General features: G+C 40.2%; 1 protein-coding gene across 1 annotated transcript in view; it reads right to left on the bottom strand.

Annotated features, from left to right (window-relative positions):
- Nucleotides 1-14: 14 nt before the first annotated feature.
- C7 (complement component 7) overlaps nucleotides 15-19,606 on the bottom strand; it is a 23,174-nt gene continuing 3,582 nt past the window's right edge. The window contains exons 6-18 of the mRNA XM_009324379.1: nucleotides 18,871-19,009; nucleotides 18,098-18,232; nucleotides 16,663-16,906; nucleotides 15,892-16,005; nucleotides 15,302-15,468; nucleotides 14,055-14,283; nucleotides 13,310-13,481; nucleotides 12,852-12,939; nucleotides 11,331-11,463; nucleotides 10,132-10,323; nucleotides 8,369-8,465; nucleotides 3,049-3,233; nucleotides 15-1,103 (exon numbers count right to left, since the gene is read on the bottom strand). Of these exons, the coding sequence (XP_009322654.1) occupies nucleotides 916-1,103; nucleotides 3,049-3,233; nucleotides 8,369-8,465; nucleotides 10,132-10,323; nucleotides 11,331-11,463; nucleotides 12,852-12,939; nucleotides 13,310-13,481; nucleotides 14,055-14,283; nucleotides 15,302-15,468; nucleotides 15,892-16,005; nucleotides 16,663-16,906; nucleotides 18,098-18,232; nucleotides 18,871-19,009 (2,083 nt within the window). The 3' untranslated portion in view covers nucleotides 15-915. The remainder of the gene's footprint in view (nucleotides 1,104-3,048; nucleotides 3,234-8,368; nucleotides 8,466-10,131; nucleotides 10,324-11,330; nucleotides 11,464-12,851; nucleotides 12,940-13,309; nucleotides 13,482-14,054; nucleotides 14,284-15,301; nucleotides 15,469-15,891; nucleotides 16,006-16,662; nucleotides 16,907-18,097; nucleotides 18,233-18,870; nucleotides 19,010-19,606) is intronic.

The raw sequence follows: 19,606 nt of genomic DNA, 5'->3' as shown, positions 1-19,606 counted from the left end.
GATTCCATTTATTTAGGAACAGTCTTAGGAGATTGTCCAAAGGTATCTCCAGGGGGACCATATGCAGAGTGTCTCCATTTCTGAGAACATGTGCTTTCCTTAATAGCTGCCTTTGAGAAAGTTTTGCTGTGGTGGAAGGCCTCTATGTGCAATGGTCTGTAAGCAAACTGGTCTTGGCACAAACATAAATGCATGTGACAAATGCAACGGAGTTACCTGTGCTTACAAATATAGATCATTATGATAGTTATGACAATGCAAAATGGTGACTTTTCATGAAGCAGTTGTGTGTACAAGAAGCTGCGAGCATAGGAAGTCTTCTCATTACTTTAAGCTGACTTTACTATTAATGCACATTGCTTTGACCTTTAAGAGCTTCAGGCTCAAGGACAGGCTCAATGCTGTGCATACTGTTTGCTCAACTGAATAAAGTACAGTAGGAAGAAGTTAATTTATTAGAAGAGAAGAATCATGCATCTTACTTTGTAAAGCCTATTCTTTTTTTCTGCAATCTAAATGTAATCAGTGCATGCATATGTTTGCATGCCTTTAAGTAAAATGTATTTACAATGTTAGACACTGTAATCCATCACTATAAATGCTACTTTAGAAATTGCACTTCAGCAACATTTTTTAATTCTGATGGAAATGTGAAGTAAACTTGCCAGTGCTAAGTCCAGGGTCTAAGCAAGAGCCCTGTCATGAGCGGTAACGGTGATTGCAGCTCTGCCTAACAAAGAGCCTCGGGCCCTGATTCAGAGCCAACCAGAGCTGTTGCACACAGTGTCATCAGCTGCGGTGGACTTCACAGCAGAGCTTACATTTGGTAGAGCAAGGTTCAAAGTAGGTCTTGCCCAAGAGTTGACACATTTTGACATATCCCATGGCAATAAACAAAATGAACCATAACATATCTTATTTGGTCTGTACATTGCAGGGATTTATGCTGACAAGGGTGACAGTCTCCCCCTGGCATTTGAGCCGCCCAGCCTCACACTCGGTCATAGTCCGATGGGCAGCAGAGCCACTCACTTCAGCACAGATCTGGATGCCTCCCTCCTCGCATGGCTCATCTTCATCACAAACACAGCTGTTCGATTGCGCTAAGCAAAAGCACAGAGGAAAAACACTCAGGATGGCATCCGACTCAACAAAACCAGACTAAAACCAAAAAAACTTTCGTTTGCAGCAAAAATGTAGGATTGACAGCAATTTTCCAGAGGGTGTTCAGTGCAAGAAAGACACAGACCTGTTGGAGCAAGTCCAGAGGAGGGCCACAAAAATGATCAGAGGGCTGGAGCACCTCTTCTATGAGGAGAGGCTGAGAGAGTTGGGGTTGTTCATCCTGGAGAATAGAAGGCTCTGGGGAGACCTTATTGCAGCCTTTCAGTATTTAAAGGGGGCTTGTAAGAAAGATGAGGACGGACTTTTTAATAGGGCCTGCAGCAATAGGTCAAGGGGTAATTGTTTTGAACTAAAAGAGGGTAGGTTCAGACTAGGTATAAGGAAGAAATTTTTTATGCTGAGGGTGGTGAAACACTGGCACAGGTTGCCCAGAGAGGTGGTGGATGCCCCATCCCTGGAAACATTCCAGGTCAGGTTGGACGGGGCTCTGAGCAACCTGATCTAGTTGAAGATGTCCCTGCTCATTGCAGGGGGGTTGGACTAGATGACCTTTAAAGGTCCCTTCCAACCCAAAGCATTCTATGATTCTTTTCCTAAGCAGAAGTAACATTAGCTGTTATTCAAGTTCAGTGGAAAAACTAGAAGTGGAAACGAGTGGTGCACTGCTGGGGCTTCCTCTGCTTGGAGAAGCTGATTGTGCTTGTGGGAAAAGCTTGCTCAAGATGCCCGAGATATTGCTCTCAAACACTTCTCTGATGTTACTGCTTGAATCGCTTTGTGTATCTACTTCTCCAGAGTCCAGATAACACGCAAGATGAGAGATCTGTCCTTGGACAGTAGCAAGCTGATCATGCAGACACTTAAAACTGGTATCTTTATTTACATACAGGCTGTTTCACTAAGATAAAAGGATCTACCCCTACAAATAAATGTGCATAGTTGTGTCAGTGACAACAGCTAAATAATCAGATAAGAAGAAGGTCCCATCTGAGATTTATTTTTCATAACTGTGTCTTTGTTTTGGTGTTGTATGTTTAATTTTTTTGCCTATGTTTGTCTCTGCTGAAGGTCCAGCCAGTTTTAATTATCTGTTTTTGTTACTATTTTTGTCTGTTCAACCCTGTTAGACAAAACAGATGAAATCCTACCAAGTAATCTTTTTTATTTTCAGAATATGACAATAACTGTGCCTCTATGTGGGGCACCTCTAAAAACTCAATTTAATTCTTTATCTTCCCATTTCTGGCAACCCTCCATTAAATACAATGTAGTGTAGGACACTCAGGGAAATTAGATCAGGGAATTTGAAAACTTCCACTGCAGACAGATTGCAAAAGACTGGGAGTATTTCCTCTGAAGGAAAAGACATTCAACTTTGATCATAATATGAGAAACTGGGGATAGGCAGTGAAGTACAAACAAAAGTAAGTGGCTTTCCTAGATAGTATAGAATAAGACATTCAACTCCTTGCCACAAGATACTGCTAGGGAGACTGCTCGGCAAATTTCAGGAAAGGATTAGCTATTCCTGTGGGCAGTAAGGACTCCCACAATTACTGTGTTAAGGAATTCAAAACAGGTGGAAACAGTGAAAAAAGAGTAGGGCAAAGGTTTCACGCAAAAATTCCAGAGGACCAACAGGGTAACCCACTTAATAGGGACTAGGAATAAGCTTTTCCTTTAGACAGTGCATCTTGTTACAATATCCTGCAGGGTTTTCTTTTCCATGGTTGGAGCTTCCTGCCATGTTTGGACACCAAACACCAGGCTGATGGTTTGAACCCACTTAGCAGTGCCTGGTGCTTCTGGGAGGGTCTGGAAATACGATATCAGGACAGACCTACAGCTAATGCATAATTGAGGATAAAGATTTCATTTTGGTCATATAAACAATTTTGCTTACAATTGTGAAGCATCTCTTACCATCACATTTTTCCCACGAACGGCATGATCCACATGATTTTTCAGCTGCCTGAGGTATCTTACAGTTTTCTGCATTAGTAAGAGAATATTTTCTGCCCATGCACTCCAAGGCATGCATCTTGCAAACAGTTAAAGGTGTGTTTCTCTTGGTTCTTTGATCTGTAGCACAGGTGTCCAGGGAAGGACTGAAAAGAAAAGCGGGGATCGTGCTATTTAAATGTGTTTTATCTTGGTACCTCTTAAAAAGAGCTGAAGGAGCGGAAAACATTCAGGGTCCAGTACCAATTTCCCTGTTCATTGAAGGACATCCTAAGAGTGCACCAAGGGAACTTGAGACATAGACGGGAATAATTCAGACTCTTTCCTTTTCCACAGGATGCTGCACCTCAGCAGAGCCAGGATCTGCCCCCTCTGAAGGACAGGGATATTATTGGGTGTTTGCCATTGACCTCAGTAGCAGTGAGAGCGAGACTAGTTAAAAAGAGTTCAGATCTCAATTATTCTCTAATAGATTACACATGCATGCACCTAAGTACACACACAGAAAACATTTCATATACATATAATGATATATACACACATGCATGTATACTAAAATATTTTATAAGTATTTCTTAATTATAAGACATTAGAATATACTTAAAGAACTTTTCTCTGCTGTCCTTTAAAAGCTTCAGCTTTTGCTAAATAAAATGTTATGATCCAACATCAGAGAACAAAGATATTTCTGGAAATACACATACATCTCCACAGAAATTTTATTAAAAACCTGCTCTACTTATCCAGGGAATTTGCTTGCTTATTTCTTGACATTTGGATATTGTCTTAGCACCCACAAAAATTAGCTTGTAAAAGTGGTAATAACAATTCTTGGACAACCTTAAACAGTATTTCTTTTGGGGACAGTTCCAGGAAGTTGTTATCATTTGTATTTCATGCTGTAAGTGTAGGAGCGGAGGAAAAAGCCCTTCCATTATTTCTGGATTTTAATCTCAAACCCCAAGCTTCTCCACTTGTTCTCAATGCAATCAGTGGCATCTGTGTGGAGTGAACAAAAAAAGTGCCTCTACAGAGCAGGGCATGCCTGTGCTCTCCTGGATACACTTTACAGCCACAGGTAAGGTGCTGCGCAGAGTACAAGAGAGGGCTCCCAGGGGATGGAGAGCTTTGAAATACAGCTCCAAAGGCTTATTTTGAGCACAGGTCCTCCTTTTGAGCTCACAAACACTCCCACAGAAACTTTTAGTGTCTAATGGGTCAGTTCTGAGGGTCAACCTCCACTAAACAGCTGTTTGGTGGGGAGAGAGGCTGATGAGGAACAGGCAAATGGCCCTAATGAGCTTCACGAGGCTGCCTGAAGGGGAGGGTAACAGTCCCTGTGAAAGTGGCTTGCCAGAGTAGGGAAGAGGAATTTGGAAGAGGGAAGGTCTAGTAATAAAGTCCTAACTCAAACCTTGCTCACTTGCTGGCCAAGTGTTAAGGTGATTTCCCCCCCCGGGAATTAGGAGGTGTTTTTTAGTAGATATATAAATAAGGCACTGGGGAAAAGTGCCTGCTCCAAGTTTTGGGGATGTTTCTTTAAAAGATGAAAGAAGCCTCTTAAAAGAGGTGGCTTTACAGAAAGTTTAAACTACTTGTAACACAGTGGTTAAACATTGGAACAGGCTGCCCAGGGAAGTGGTTGAGTCACCATCCCTGGAGGTATTTAAAAGACGTGTAGATGAGGCGCTTAGGGACATGGTTTAGTGGGCATGGTGGTGTTGGGTTGACGGTTGGACTCGATGATCTTAGAGGTCTTTTGCAACCTTAATGATTCTATAATTCTATACTGCATCTTTAAGATATTTAAAATTTGGCACAGAGTTCATTAGCTGAGCCTGAAAACTTTGCTGCATCTACCTGCAACCAAATATGTCTTCAATTATTATTAACTGTATTACATCTCCTACTTAAGTTAGCAACCTCAACTGCAGTGGGTCCCTTAACTGCTGTGCTTAGTCAAAATACCAGCCACTAAATCCCTAGTAAAGTTTGTTGCCTGGATTTTCCTTAATGCTCTTTTGTTAACAAAAAGAATGAGGTTAACCCTCTTATTCTGAGGCACAACAAGAGGACAGCCCAATGGATACACAGCACCAAGCAGCTGATAAAGGAAGCTGGTGCATTTGTCTGCATTATATTATTTGCTCGTCTGGCTGCACAGCCCGAGTTAGCGGTGCACTGATTTATAATGTGAAAGTCATCTTTACAGACAGAGGTATAAGAAAAACTTAATCTTTAAATATCATCTTAAATTTGGAAGAACAAAGTGTGATCCAGGGAAAGCATCTAATCTGTAATTAAGTTGTTCATTATGTTTAAATTTTTTCAGAGGCCTTCTTTATTTGCCTGAGTGATAAATGCCAATATCTGAGTCTTAAGGTCAAAATCTTGTATACAAGGCAGCTTAATTTAGCCGGATAGATTAAGGTTAGACACAAGTGCACTAATCTGTCTGCTTTGCACCACTTCAGCAACACCCAAAAGAGGCTGATTTAACCAGCTGCCGAAGATTGAACCCAGGGAGTTCATGGTCCCTGTTGCCAATCTCTCGCTACAGTATAATCTCTCAAACTGGCTTGAGAGTACTTCACATACTTGCTATAGCTGGGTCAGCTGGGAGAAAGCCAGTGGAAATCAACATGTTCAGATGCATAAGAAAAAGGATGGAGAATCTGTACTCATAAGAGAAATTAATAATTTGCACTCATTGCTGAGAAAGGGTATTACACGGCTGGGAGCATCACAGCAGTGCAATAAAAATTATTAGAGGCAAGGAAGAATCCTTGTGTAAAGTGAATGTGAGAAGTTCAATATCTTTTACCTGAATAAGAAGGCTTGGATAATAACAAGCTTTTACTCAAGTACTGATTGTGAGAAATGAAATAACACATGTAAGTCAGCAAATGCCTTCTCTCCCTTTCACCTACAATGAGAGGCAGGCAACTTTTGGTGAAACTAAAAAGTGAAAAATTCAGCATGCTGGAAATTATTTTAACTTCTTAAAATTATATTCAAGACCATAAGTTTTAATGTAACAGAGGCCAAGAACTCTTAGGAGAGACATAGATGCTACATAAATAAATTTGGAGGAAAAAAGAGGGGATAGTACTTAAAAATTATCAAATCTCATGTTTCACTGTGGAGACAGTCTTTAGCTACTGGAGGCTGAGGTTTCATCTGTAGTAACACATTAACTGTGCTCTGACTGCTTCCTTCCACTGGGGCCAATTCACACAGAATAGCTGGTGTCCATTCGGTTAAACTCTCTTTGCCCCCAAAATATGGGGACTCCATCAGACTGGAATGGTCCCAGACCCTAGTAAGTCCTGCACTGTGCCTGGGAATTATCCAGGAGTTGGCCCTTGCCAAAGCTCTACCAGGAGCTGCTCCAGCAATTTACCAGCTCTGGTGCCTGAGATCATTCCCTTGCTCTAGCTGATGAAGATAGATGTAGCCTAAGGCACCACGTCATGAGGGACGAGTTACCCCTCACCAGCCTGTTGTGGGGTTCTCGTGCTGTCCTGGGAAGTCTCGGCTGCTAGTCTCTTGGAAACTGAAAGGATGTAAGATGGGTCTGAAACCATGGTGTTCCTGAATTCCCATGTGAACTCTTGTTCCCAGCTTTCTTCTGAGCAGAGGCTGCTGCTGAAAGTCACTGCCACAGCAAAGCAAGCCAAGTTACTTCTGCCCTCTGAGGAAGGACCAAGATATGCTTACATGCATTACTCCTACAGCTTTAACAGGCTGGCAGATTAGTCTGCTTTGACAGCTGATGATTTATCCTTCTATTATTAGACGTGTTATTTCAAGACAGAGTGAAAAGATGGCTTCAGGTAACAGAAATGACTGTTATCTATCTTCCTGCCATTTTGAACATACTTATAAAAAATAGAAACAGGCATGTAGTAGATTAACTATAACTGAATCCTGAATGCATAACTTAATGTAATTCATTTAACTTCCAAGGTTATTGTGACTCTGCCCAAGGCCTTTCCTAGCATTGTGGACTCTCCTCATCTTCTATGTAACTAATCTCAACACACCCGTGAACCAGAGGAGGGGTTGTTGCCTCACTTTAATGAGTATTGAGACACAAAGAGTAGGACCAGATTATTTAAAATATTTAGGTGTTTAAGGATAGGAATAGAGTCTTAGCAGAGTTATTACAAACCTGGCACTTATCTTTGCATGAAAGACAATGGCCTTAGACCCTAGGGAAGTGCCCAGTGGATCTACAAAACCTAAACTAAGCTCACCAATTTTAATTTTCAGGTTGTTCAAAGTGTGCTAATTTTGGCTTAGAACCAGAGTCATCATGCAGGGCACTCTTAAACTATGTGGCTGATGGAAAGTATACACCCCCCACTGAGAAGTTCTGCTACCTTGAAATCACTTGAGACAACTTCAAAATTTCTTCCTCCTACTACACAAGGATAAGACAAATTTGATCTGTTATCCTAGAGTTTCAAAATGGCTCAGCTCCTGCTGTGACATAAAACTGGACAGATTTCATATCCAGAGCTCACAGCCACTGTGATGACTTTATAGGAGACTTCATCCAGTCTATGCAAACCAGCCCAGATGTTGGAGTGCTGAGCTCTTTGGCACATCTGGCCATCAGCACCAGGTGGTCTCAGGTGTCTTCTTGTTACTCCTCTGTTTTGCTTCTGTTACCTCCATGTTTAGCAAAGAACTGAGAGAGTTACTAATTTCCTTACATTTCTCCTGCATTGCTTACTGCAGAATGTAGAATTAGATCAAACAGGAAACAATAAACTGTGGTTTGCAAGTTATGAGTTCAGGAAAGGTGACGTGACTGGTCTGTGCAAGCTGCTGTGTAAATGGGAGATTAGATTATTGTGCCTTTCATAACTCTCCAGTCTCTCAGCAGGGAAAAGAAATCTGCTTTATTTCAGTAGCTTACTGCTTTGATGGTTTATGTCCCAAGGGCCTCTGTTCTAACTTTTCCTCAATTTTCTAAATCTTCATAATACCATTTTATCTTTTTCCATCTATTTCACAGATCAAGTGGAGCTGAAATTATGCTTTCACCTTCTGTCATCCAACCAAATTCCATCACTGCTAAAACCCACTGACAGCTCTGACAAGGCAGGTAAGTGATGAACAGGACACTGACTGAGCTGTAAAGCAAACAAAGTACAATGCCTCCTTCTCATATGAGTAAAGCTTTCTCATCTGTCAGGGACTGAAGACTTAAGAAATTTAATTGGTCTTGAATAAAGTGAGAAAGTCATTGCCGAATTCAGCCTGAACTTACCCACACTCATAAGGCATTTTGCACACACATTGAAACTGATGTACTTTCTCCCACGGCTGACATTTAGGCTCTGTCACTTCTGGTTTCACACTGAGCACTGAAGTAGAAGAACACAGACAGTGCTATTAAGGGTCAGAAAAACAAGGGCTGTTAAAGGTCTACTCTGAAATTATCCTATTGGTTGAGCTTAAAAGGCACTGAAGTATACTGCCATGATATAAAGTCACATCCTGCGTGTTCATTAAAAGTATCTACTGCATGGAAGGAATCAACACTATTAAAAAGATATGATACACTTTGCAAAGTTACTGTTCAGTAATTTATCCACAGGTCATGAGTCAGACGGAATGAGACAGGTACCATGTTCAAGCTTAAACATTCATCTCATTTCTGCAGCAGCTGTTTGTTTCTGCTAAGCTTAGCAGTGCTGAATCATAGCTGGCAACAGCTTTATCATTAGGTTTCAGAGTTACTGGCTTCACTGTTGTCCCTAGAAAAGCTAAGGCTCTGAAGTCCTATGTAGAAATGTGAACCTGAATATCTTTATACACTGATGGTAATGAAAACTACAAGTTCCACCATTAGTCCTCAATCTGCACTAACTTTAAAAATAAAAGGAATAGTGATTCTTGGGGAATTTTCATCATTACACATGTCCTGTTCTTTGAGTGCTGAGTTGTATTCCAAACTTGAAAATGAAATAGGCCTTTGCTAAACATTCCTCTGGAGATTTCTGTAGCAAGTAATGGCAAGACTTTGCTAAATCCATACGGACACACTTTCTGAGAAAGCTTTACCCTGATTTGTGTTTCAGATTACATATCTGTAGGTTTCTACTTTAACATGAATCTTTAATATCCCTGAACATTGTTGCCTTTTTAAAAAAACAAAAACAAAAACAAAAAAAAATCCCTTCCCTTACGGATTAAGACTTGCTAAGCAAAATAGACAGGCAGAAATGGCCAGAGAAGCAAAAAAAAGAAGAGTTGCAGTGCATTGCAATACAGACAGCAGGCATAATGCTGTCTTCCGGCAGAGGGGAAATTTCCACCAAAAATCACTGCATTGTCTCCATCCCCAGTGCTGTATTATAGGAGTGCTCAAGAGAAAGCCTCATCTGCCTTCCACAGCTGGAAAAGATGACTTAGAGCTGCTGTATGCTATAGCCCATTTCCCTCTCTGCCAGTGCCTGCCAGTATCAACCCAGAGCCTAAACAGCTCTTACCATGAACTTGAAGCAGCATTTTCCCATTGCTTCCAGTCCCTGGGGATTTATTTCATATCAGCTGTGTGACTGTCAGATGAGCAAAAGGAGTGATCCAGCCCTGTCCTTCTCTGCCATGAGAGGCTGTGGTGCACTGAACAGCTTCCAGATAGAAAAGCCATATCTTTAAGGTGCAGCTCACACGGTGGTGGTGTTACACAGCATGGGTGGAAAATGAAGTATACTTGGTGGCAGAATAGGTAGCACACATCCCAGGCAATCTCTTAAAATATTGTTAGTGACAATACTTGATAGCAATAGGGGAACGGGAAGCAAAAAGCCGTAAGGAAACCTCACAACAAATGTCTTAAGGCATCTTGTTTGAACAGCCCACAGAAAGCACATGCTCACGTTTTCTGTGCTTCCTGCATGTGATATAAGTATGTCTTCTCTATCACTATATCTCACCTATAGCTCTGTCTATATCTTACCTGCATAAGCCATAGTCTGTCCAGGAAAGAAACTCCTTCATTGCACTTGGAGCACTGCAACGGCTTACCTGGTCTCTTGCACTGGATAGTCTTCATGTCAGGAGACCACTTGAGACTGGGCTCACACAAAATGGAGTGTGCTCCTTCTAAATGCATGCCGTGTGGACAAGACAGAGTTATTCTCTCACCAATCTCATACACAGGTTTCCATGGCTCTCCTTGCAAACCCCCCTCCAGGACAGGCAGGAGACAAGCGGTTTCTAAGGATTGAAGCATTTGAGATAGCCACAGTGAATCAGTGGATTGCAGAAAGCAGTCACATATTTTATCTTCTCCTAAATTCCTTAACAAGTTGAATGGTAAGATTAGCTGATTTTCCTACAGAAACATATCAATCGTGTTAGCACAAGATATTAGCTCATCACACCAGCCATACATGTGCAATACCAAGGACAGAGTCACAATATCTTCTCCTACAGCCTGCAGGTCCAGCCCTAGCTTGAAGAGGGCTTCTTTGTTCTTAGGACCCATGCTTCTGTTGAGGTTTCATACTAGAGGGTAACATCCTAGCAGAGAGAGGTCATACATACAGGATTCTGGGAGACCATGTACTGATACACAAAGAGATGGCATTTAAACAGTGTGGACCAGCATTTGTGGGCAGTCAGTCCTAGTCAGAAGGAGGAAAGGATGGTGTTGAACTGCAGCTCTGAAAATTCCCAAGTCTATATGATCACGCTCAAAGTTGACATACAAATAAAATGTGCAGGGAAAAAAAAAGAAACCCTAATGGTTACTGACCAGGTTAGAGGAAAAGAGCAAAGTGGGGAGATCATCCAAGACGTAAAGTTGTGTTCTTTTGACAAGGAGGTTATGTGAGAACTTTGTGGTTGCCCAGTGCTGCCCACTGGACCTTTTCATCAGTTGGCTTTAGACATAGACTCATTCCCACGGTTCTTGCATATAGCCACAGGACTGAATTAAGCCACAAAGTTTGTTTCCACAGGAAGTAATTCCTGGACTGGAATTTAGTCTCCCTCACTTCCAGCCTTCCTTAAAACCAGACTTGATGGGCATGTTTCTCTATTTCAGTATTACAATATCTGGATTAAAAATAGAAGTCAATTTAGACCTGATTATGTCTAGGGAACTGGGAAACGCAGGTGTGTATTTTTCCCCCGTTGTTGTTGAAAGCAGATGTTCAGAGATGTTTCACTGGAATTCAGGAATGGAGTTGTATTTCAAAACAGGAATCAGTTAGACATACCCTGGCAATATCTGTCTCCAACTTGCCACTGTAAATTACTGCCACACTTAGCAACAGGATCACCAACAAGAGAATATCCATGTCTGCAAGCATAAACAATGCTTTTCCCAACAGGGTATGAGTTTTCAGCATTCTGAAAGAAAAGGAACAGGTGAAATTTTGGATATACAATCTAAGAACTACCAGCAGCGTTGAACTCCCTTTGATTCTGGGATGCAGTAGCTGAGGACAGCGAGAAATATTAATGTCACTCTACAATGCAGTGGTGAGAGTGTCTGGAATACTGGGGCCAACTGTGGTTATCAATAGTCAGTAAATGTGATCAAAATGGAGATGATGCTGCAAATAAGTTGGTAGAATACAGAATATTTGGGCTATCTTAACTTAGCAAAGGGAGACTTAGAGTTGGCGGTACCCTGTGACGGGGGTCTGGCAGTGGTACATCAGTGATGGAACAGCGCTCTCCTGCCAACGTATAAACTGACTGCAAATATGGCTGTTATCAAGCATTACAGGGCAAACATAAGCTCTTGAACAGCCTTCTGGGGGGATCAGTGGAGAGTATATGGCTTTGCTAATTCTTAGGACGGCATGTTATGAGCTTGCTAAAGGTTAACGTGATATGGTCACTCAAAAGAGCTGGACTTGAAGACACAGGTCTTTCCTCATTTTATATCCCACTCTCTTCTAAGGAGAGATCTTACGAAAAATTGAGACTACTCCACAAATTGCAGGATTTTACCTTTAGTTTGTGAACCAAAAATATCAATATAGGAGACAACTATTGATTACCCCCAAAAAATCACTAGCAAAAGAGGGAGCACAAAATTTTGGATCTTGCCCCGGGTTGCAGTTGTGCAGAGACAACTAATGGATATTGAACCAATCCTTCTATCTATTTGTTGAGCAAAAAGATTTTAGACAACCTTATAACAAGGAGAAGGAATAATCCATTCCTCCAAGGGAAGAATTGTCTCCCTTGTTAAATAGGCGCAAGTTACAGTCAGCCAAATACCTTGCCAGATCATAGTTTCACCAGGGAACAAGAAAGTACAATGGTGAGTTACAGGGTGTAGAGTGAAGATTCCTAAAATCTGTTTATAATTTTGCTATGGACTTGCTGGATGACCTTGGACAGTTTACTTTCTGTGCTGTTTTTTCTCTAGTTTCCTGTGCTTTAATAAGTAATTCATGTGGCTCAGAAAAATTTTAATATGTGTAGAGGGTAAAAGACAAGTAGATTACTTTTCTCTGTAGGTACCATGGTCCAGAAAAGCAAAGATTTTGTTCTGGTTTTGGAGGTGCGGCTTTTTTGGTTTTCTTTTATTTTTAGTAAGAATTCTTGGCTAATGTCACGTAAACTTCTGCCAGGGAGAGATGCTGAGAGAGCTGCTATACAGTAGCTCTGATACTAAGCTTACCAAGATAAATACAAATTTGCAAGTGAATATATTTATTAACTGTAATAGAGACACTGCAGGTAGGGATAGGACAAATAATAGAGTAATAGAAATAACTTACTTGAACAAATCCATTTTCCAAGAGAGGAGGAGGTGAACAGAATTCTGTAGGAGTTATGGATAAATCAAAACAGTGTGGTTCAATCAAGCTATGAAGCAAACAAAAGTATGATTTATTTGAATTTAGTCTCCCTTCCTTTCAAAATTCTACACTTCTCAGTGAAGCCCATTTTCAAGACTATTATGCATCCTATTTACATCACAATTATACTTAAATGGGGCCCTGCCAGGCTCTCTGAGAGAGTGCTAAATAGGATGGTGTCAAGTTTACTGGCTTTTACCCCATTTTCTACTCTTATCTTGTATCAGATTCACAGCTTCTGAATTTCATTTTGTTTCAACTTAAATATGAAAGCTCAGTAAGTGATCATCTCCCTGAATTCAATAGCTTATGCATCCTTCTGAAATAAATTTTTAAATTTTCCTGTAGTCGTGCTCCAAATGTTTTTTTCTGCGTACCGAAAATGCTGCAGCTCTTCATCTTCGCATGGTCTGCTTTCACGCTGCTCTCCTATGCAGGCCTTCCCACCACCACGCGGGGAGGGGTTGTTGCAAGTTCGACTCCTCGATTTCCTTCCCCCTGAACAAGAACTCCAGGAAGACCAGCAGCTCCAGTGTCCATCAACAATACCTACGCAACATTTGGGAATATTTCACATTAAACCACTCTGTAGGTGGTTTAAAGGCACAGGCTGTTCAAAGCTAGTGATGGTCCAAACTGTGCCCTTACAGAGAATTCCAGATTGCAATGATCTAACCTTTCACCTTTCCCAAACTTGCCTTTTACATAAGTATAATTCCATGGAGTCTATATGTTGTCAGAGTCTCAGAGAACATAAAAATAGCTATCAGCTACAAGTAATTACAAAATTAGAAAGCAAAAATTTTTGAAGTTATTGATACTCATTCATTTAATATATATACTTATTTACAGAAGGTTACATTTTGAGTGGTTAGTATTGTCCGCTGCATTTAGCAATAATAATAAAAACAGTTCTTTGTTAAGTACTGTTTGGACATGTTAAGCAAAGACTCAGGCTCAGCATGACCCTCCCTGCGCTGCGTGTCTGCAGTGATATCCGACCCAAAGTAGCCGCTGCACATCAGCCACTCATTCAGGTTGTGCAGTGGGACGAACAGACTCTGGAAGCAGAAGAGCACACTTTGCCACTTCTAAACTCTCACAAGTTTAAAGAGCGCTGACCTGGCTGATCTTGCACGAGGGTTCCCAGCTCACAAGCCGCTCCAAAGGTGTAAGGCTTGCAGTAACACACACACTGAGTTCCTTCCACAGCTGCCTCACCACCATTCTGGCAAGGCTGACATTTGCAGGGATCATTCTCAGCCATATATTCTTCAATGGCTTGTTTTAGGTAATGCCTTTTGACTGAGGAGCAGGGGACTTCCTTTACCAGCTCATATAATGGTGTTAGCTACACACAGGAGAGAAACACTTATATTAAATAGTTATAATTGGGACATAAGAGTTTATAAGCAAAATAATTTGTGATGTATGCTCCTGCACATGGGAGCTGACAGACGCTAGCTAATTTGCTAGCTAGCGAGCTGAAATCTTATGTTAGTATTTAATATTAGCCGCCTTCTGAAAAGTCAGCTTGCTTAACAGCATCTCTTAAAGCTAGCGGTAGATCAGTCATGTTTAAACATATCTGACCTATGAGATTGCAGTTGAGATAAAAGTGTAACACAGACCACCAAAGTACAGTAACCCAAATTCTCATCCAGCTATTCGCAGCCTAAAAAGCTGGACATTTAAACAACCCATTATGGAATTTCATTGAGCAATGATTGAAGGTAACAATAAGCATTTTTGCATTTCTATTACCTATTTTATGATATTCTGTGCTTTTACATTTAATTGAAAACTTCCTGGCAGAAATCTTTTAGATTTATATCATTCTTCAGTATGTGAGCATTTCCCAAAAGTGACTTAGACAAGGTAGCAGTGAATACGGCCACGGCCAGCTTTGAAGTGTCTGGCTTCCAGAATCTCCACTTATGCTAAACTTCTGGATGCAGGCAGAAGGAGAAGGGATAAAAGTGATACACAGAAGTTGGCAAGCCAAGTGGAAGCCACACAGATTCGCCAATATGCATTTCAGGAAAGGGGCTATCTCAAATCTGGGCTTTCTCCGATGCTAGGGTGACCTTCATCGGAGAAATTAATCATTCTTAAGCAGAACTCCACTAAAGTCACTGAAGGCTGGTAAGATTGTAGGTATTGACCTGCCAAAGGACTTAGATTCATGATGCAGCTGATCACGTTAGCTTCATGGCATTTTCTTCCTGTGAATTTATTTTTTTTATAAAGTGATCTGAAAACAAAATTATTGCAGACTACAGCCTGATTAATCACCAGCTATAGCTTAATAATTTCTCCCCTTGAGGTGATCCCATCTGCTCATCTCTGCTTCAGGAAAATAGCCTTACCTTTTGTTTAATTACTCTGGGATAGTCTGTCACTGATCTGGCCCAAGAGGAGTATCTCTGACTGTTCCCAGCAGGATTATTCAGCTCTAGATAACTAAGGCCAGCAACAGTACCTTGGCTTCCTCCTTCTATGTAGACATCTCCTTTAATCTTATTACCACTGCTTCCTGTAGATTCAGGGTGGGAAATACAGAAAATACCAGCATTGCTATGTTTACAAATGGAAATAGAAACAATGCATGCAAAAACTATGCTAGCAAGTAGTGAAAGGACTCATTAGTGCAGATCAACCACCTGTGCCTGGATCAAGAGCTCTTACATCGATAATACATAAGAAGTATCTGGTTTTGCAGGTGTCTTGGCAGCCCTGACTTAGGGTGTCCAGAAAAATACTGGTTACTGGGAAAGCATTAGCAATGATTGATGAGTGTTGGAGAGCCTTTTAAACCAGGCATTTGGTGTCTGGGTTCAGCATGTTAAGATGGAGTTCAACAATGCAATCAACACCTACTCCTCATTTTGACAGCTATTTAGGAGGAGATGAAGGATGGAGACATGACAACTGTACAAGCCACTGTTGAACATTTTACCTGAAGAAGTCTGTAGCAGTTTATCCAGTTTGGAGCACTCTGTTTTCTTCTTTTTCACAATGAATGCGTTCCAGCCTGATGTGGTACACTCATACATGTCTGTGATGCTCATACCTGCAGATAATCCATCCATTAACAATACTGTACACAGAAAGTGTGTTGGATTCATTTCCGAGTTTTCCATTGACTTGAGATGTCATGAAGTATTATGCCTAAATTAGAAGGCAGCGAACTAGCACGTCCTGTGGGAAGGTCCATGTGTTGCTAAAGCCTACAGATGGAGGCTGACAGATGGGAGGTGTATCTGGGAAAAGTTTATTGTTTCTTTCCTCTCTTTCCTCAGCAGTCCCTAATTCTACAGCATTGTTCAACACTGAGTACCATCATACGTGCCACTCTGGTGTTTGCTCTGTTTGTAATTTATTCTGCTTTACACAGTTTTACCCAACCTTCATCTGCAAGTAACTTTTAAGCTTTAACATTATTTCAGATTTAGATTGACACTAGAATTCAAGTTTAGCCTGATGAGGTCTTGAACCAACTATCAAATCTTTGCTACCCAGAGCACTGCAGGTCACAGATGTGGATCTAGAACTAAATGTTGTGGTTTGGACAATTTTTCTAATCTTCTTTCTGTTGCCTGTGAAGAGAATGTGGTGACTAGTAGAAGCCTCTTACTTGATTTTAGATATTAGCTGGGATAACATGCAAATAAATTTTTATTCTTGTTTATTCACTTTGTTTCTTGTAACATAAACTCTAGTACTCTACCTTCTGCTTTTACTTTGTCAGTATCCATATAAAAAATAACTTTGTAAAGTCCTCCTAGAGATCCAGAGTGTAAGAAATGAGTCCCAAAATGTTCAATAAATCTTCGGTAGATGTTGTACTCGTAGACAACTGGAAGGTTGGCCAGTTCCTTCCAAAAGGGCTCCGCAAGAGTGAGAAAGTCTGGGCGGTTGTTAATAAACTGAGCAACTTCCACACTGTTCTCAACAACCATCAGCTGCTTACTCTGGGGGAAGGAAAAGACGTCAGTCATGCTCCCTGTCACTATCAGGGTGATTCCTACTAGCCGGATGACATGCACGTTATATTGGCTACTAAGCAACAGCTTTACAGAGCTGTTAGATATGTCTAAGCAACTTGGTGAATGCAAAAAGAATACCCTGAAGTTAGGAAATATCTTTTGGACCTTTATTTATAATTGCTGCAATATCTTTCTTTTCCTCCTGTGTACCTGAAAGCTAGCATAAGGACAAATAAGGAAGGAAAATACCACTCTTCAAACATAATGGTGGTTTCCAACACCAGAAGCCTGGCAGTAGCAGGTTAACAAGCCTTGTCTGAAAGCAAGTCAGAGGCAATAGAGAGGTCTTCTTTGCACCCCGTTTTGTCTAGAGGAGCCTTTCTTTGTAAGGGGCTCTAACCATTTTGAGGATGCTCCTGAACTATAAAATCCTACATGCCTATACAATATTGTTCACCTCAGCCTCTCAAAGTTTCTTTTGAACTTTGTTATGCTAAGTCTCAAAATATGTCATTGTTAGTGTGGTAAAATGAGCTTGTCCTCTGTCATCTTGGGGGCCATAAAATGTATACACTTGTTACTAGGTTTTATTTGCTACAAGATAGAGGTTATACTTCATAATTGAGAGTTACTCTTAAATTATTTATCTAATGCTCCTTTTTAAATAAGTCAAAGGCATAAGCACTGTGACCTCCTGACTGTTTAAGACACCAAATCTCTCTCTTAATGGAGTTCTACTAGTGGAAAATGTATTATAAAATAAATTAACTTTAATCACAGAATTATTTCAATTTTTTTGCTCCAAGGTACTGACAGAGGTAATAGAAAAAAAAAAAAAAGGCAGTAAAACATTAGAAGAAAATGGAAAAGATTAATCAGTTATGAGAAGAAGCCAATGTTTTTCTTCCTCAAATAGGGACGAAAACAGCTAGTAAATAAATAAATCACTAATCAAGAGGTAAAATGGAGAAAGTAAAAACAGCAGCCAACCCTTCTTAATTGATAACCAAACCAGTGATCTCTTTGTAAAGGTTTTATGGGATTTTTTCTGTCATGCATTTTGTGCCAAAAATATCTGGATAAAATAAATATTTGCATGTCACTATTAAAGCACATGCAAAAAATTATGAAAATGTTTATGCAAAATACTAAGCCACAGTGACAACTTATACATACCCTTTGCCTGTGTTGCAGAATTTTATTCCCTGAATTACTGTATGCACTGTTTGATTTTTCACGCCTCTTTGTGTGTTTCATATAAGACCAGCTGCTGTTGAAAAACTCATAACTGAAATCATTCTGAATTTTAACCTAGAAGATGAAAGATAGAACTCTGTATAAAGAGCTTCATGAAGGATGTTAAAAATTATAACTTACAGAGTAGAGCAAGTCCTTCCTGATGCAAAAAATCCGATGTGTTTTTCAGGCTGAATCCATTTCAGATTTCATAAAAAGTACTGAACACTATTGGAAAAGCATTATTTTTTTTATATATATATATTTGTATATTAACTATTTAAGTTACGAAGTAAAGTACATTAAAGATTGCTTGGCTTTGACAAACGTGAGACAAACCAAATCTCTGAGGCAGCGACTTCAAACAAACCATATCTCTGGAAGATCTCCACAAAGCACCCAAAGCCTTGTGCACATAACATTTCTTAGGGTGATTCAGGTGACTGCTTGAGCTAAGGAGATGGATTTACATTCAGACTAACTGTGGGAGAATTAGAAATCTCATCCAAGGAATTACAATTTTTTTTCCTTTCATTTTAGCAAGATATACACCAGTTTGTATTTCAAAATAATAAGTGACTGCAGAGAGGGAACAGGTGTCATTCAGCAGCATTTAGGGGAACCTACCTGCCAAAAGACCCTACAAGCTTTGCATCATTCTCCCAGTTTTAATCATTGCTCTAAAGATAAAGCTGTGCTTAATGGAAACATACCTGGAAAGTATAAGCAAGAACGCTTTCACTCAGCCTGTAGTATTCTCTCCTATCGCCGCTAAAGACCTTTCTGCATTGTCCTCCAAAGCTTTTTGTATGAATGACTCTTCCCCTAGTCTCACCAGTAATGGCGTCAAAGCTATGAGAAGAAAAACATGAAAGAAAAACATGAAAGATCATTAAGACAGAGAGGTAGCGAATTATTTTACAGGATGCAAAAATTACAGAGCCATTATAACTGAATGCTGTATCTGCAGATTAAGATCATAAGCTGATTTACCAAAAAAAAAAAGGAATATTGACTGATAGACTTCTATACCTGCAGAACTGCAGTGTGCATAGCATGTTACAATATGGAAAGCAAAATGTTGCTTTTGATTTGTCAACAAAAATAAACACATATCAATATCTCTTAACATTAAGACATTCATATCTATCGCAACTGATTTTATTAAGTTTTATTCTTCCAGCAATTAATGCAACACAGAAACAACAGGGCATCCATTCCAAAATGTTTTTTGTATTATATCTGAATTATATCACATAGCAAGTGATACAACTACGCTAAAGAAACTTAAGGTAATTATTTCACTAGGTTGCAGATGGGAACAGAAATCCATATGCATCCACAGTACTAAATGCAACAGCAGTGAAGAAAAAGAATGGGCATTGCTGGCTCATTTTCTCCATGCTGATGACCATGTGTTATTGGTTGACATTTCATTTCATAAAGATG

The sequence above is a fragment of the Pygoscelis adeliae genome, unplaced genomic scaffold, assembly GCF_000699105.1.
Source record: "Pygoscelis adeliae isolate BGI_AS28 unplaced genomic scaffold, ASM69910v1 Scaffold320, whole genome shotgun sequence".
NCBI classification, from domain to species: domain Eukaryota; kingdom Metazoa; phylum Chordata; class Aves; order Sphenisciformes; family Spheniscidae; genus Pygoscelis; species Pygoscelis adeliae.
The sequence above is the reverse complement of the archived record's forward strand: the minus strand, read 5'-3'. Positions and strand labels throughout refer to the sequence as shown.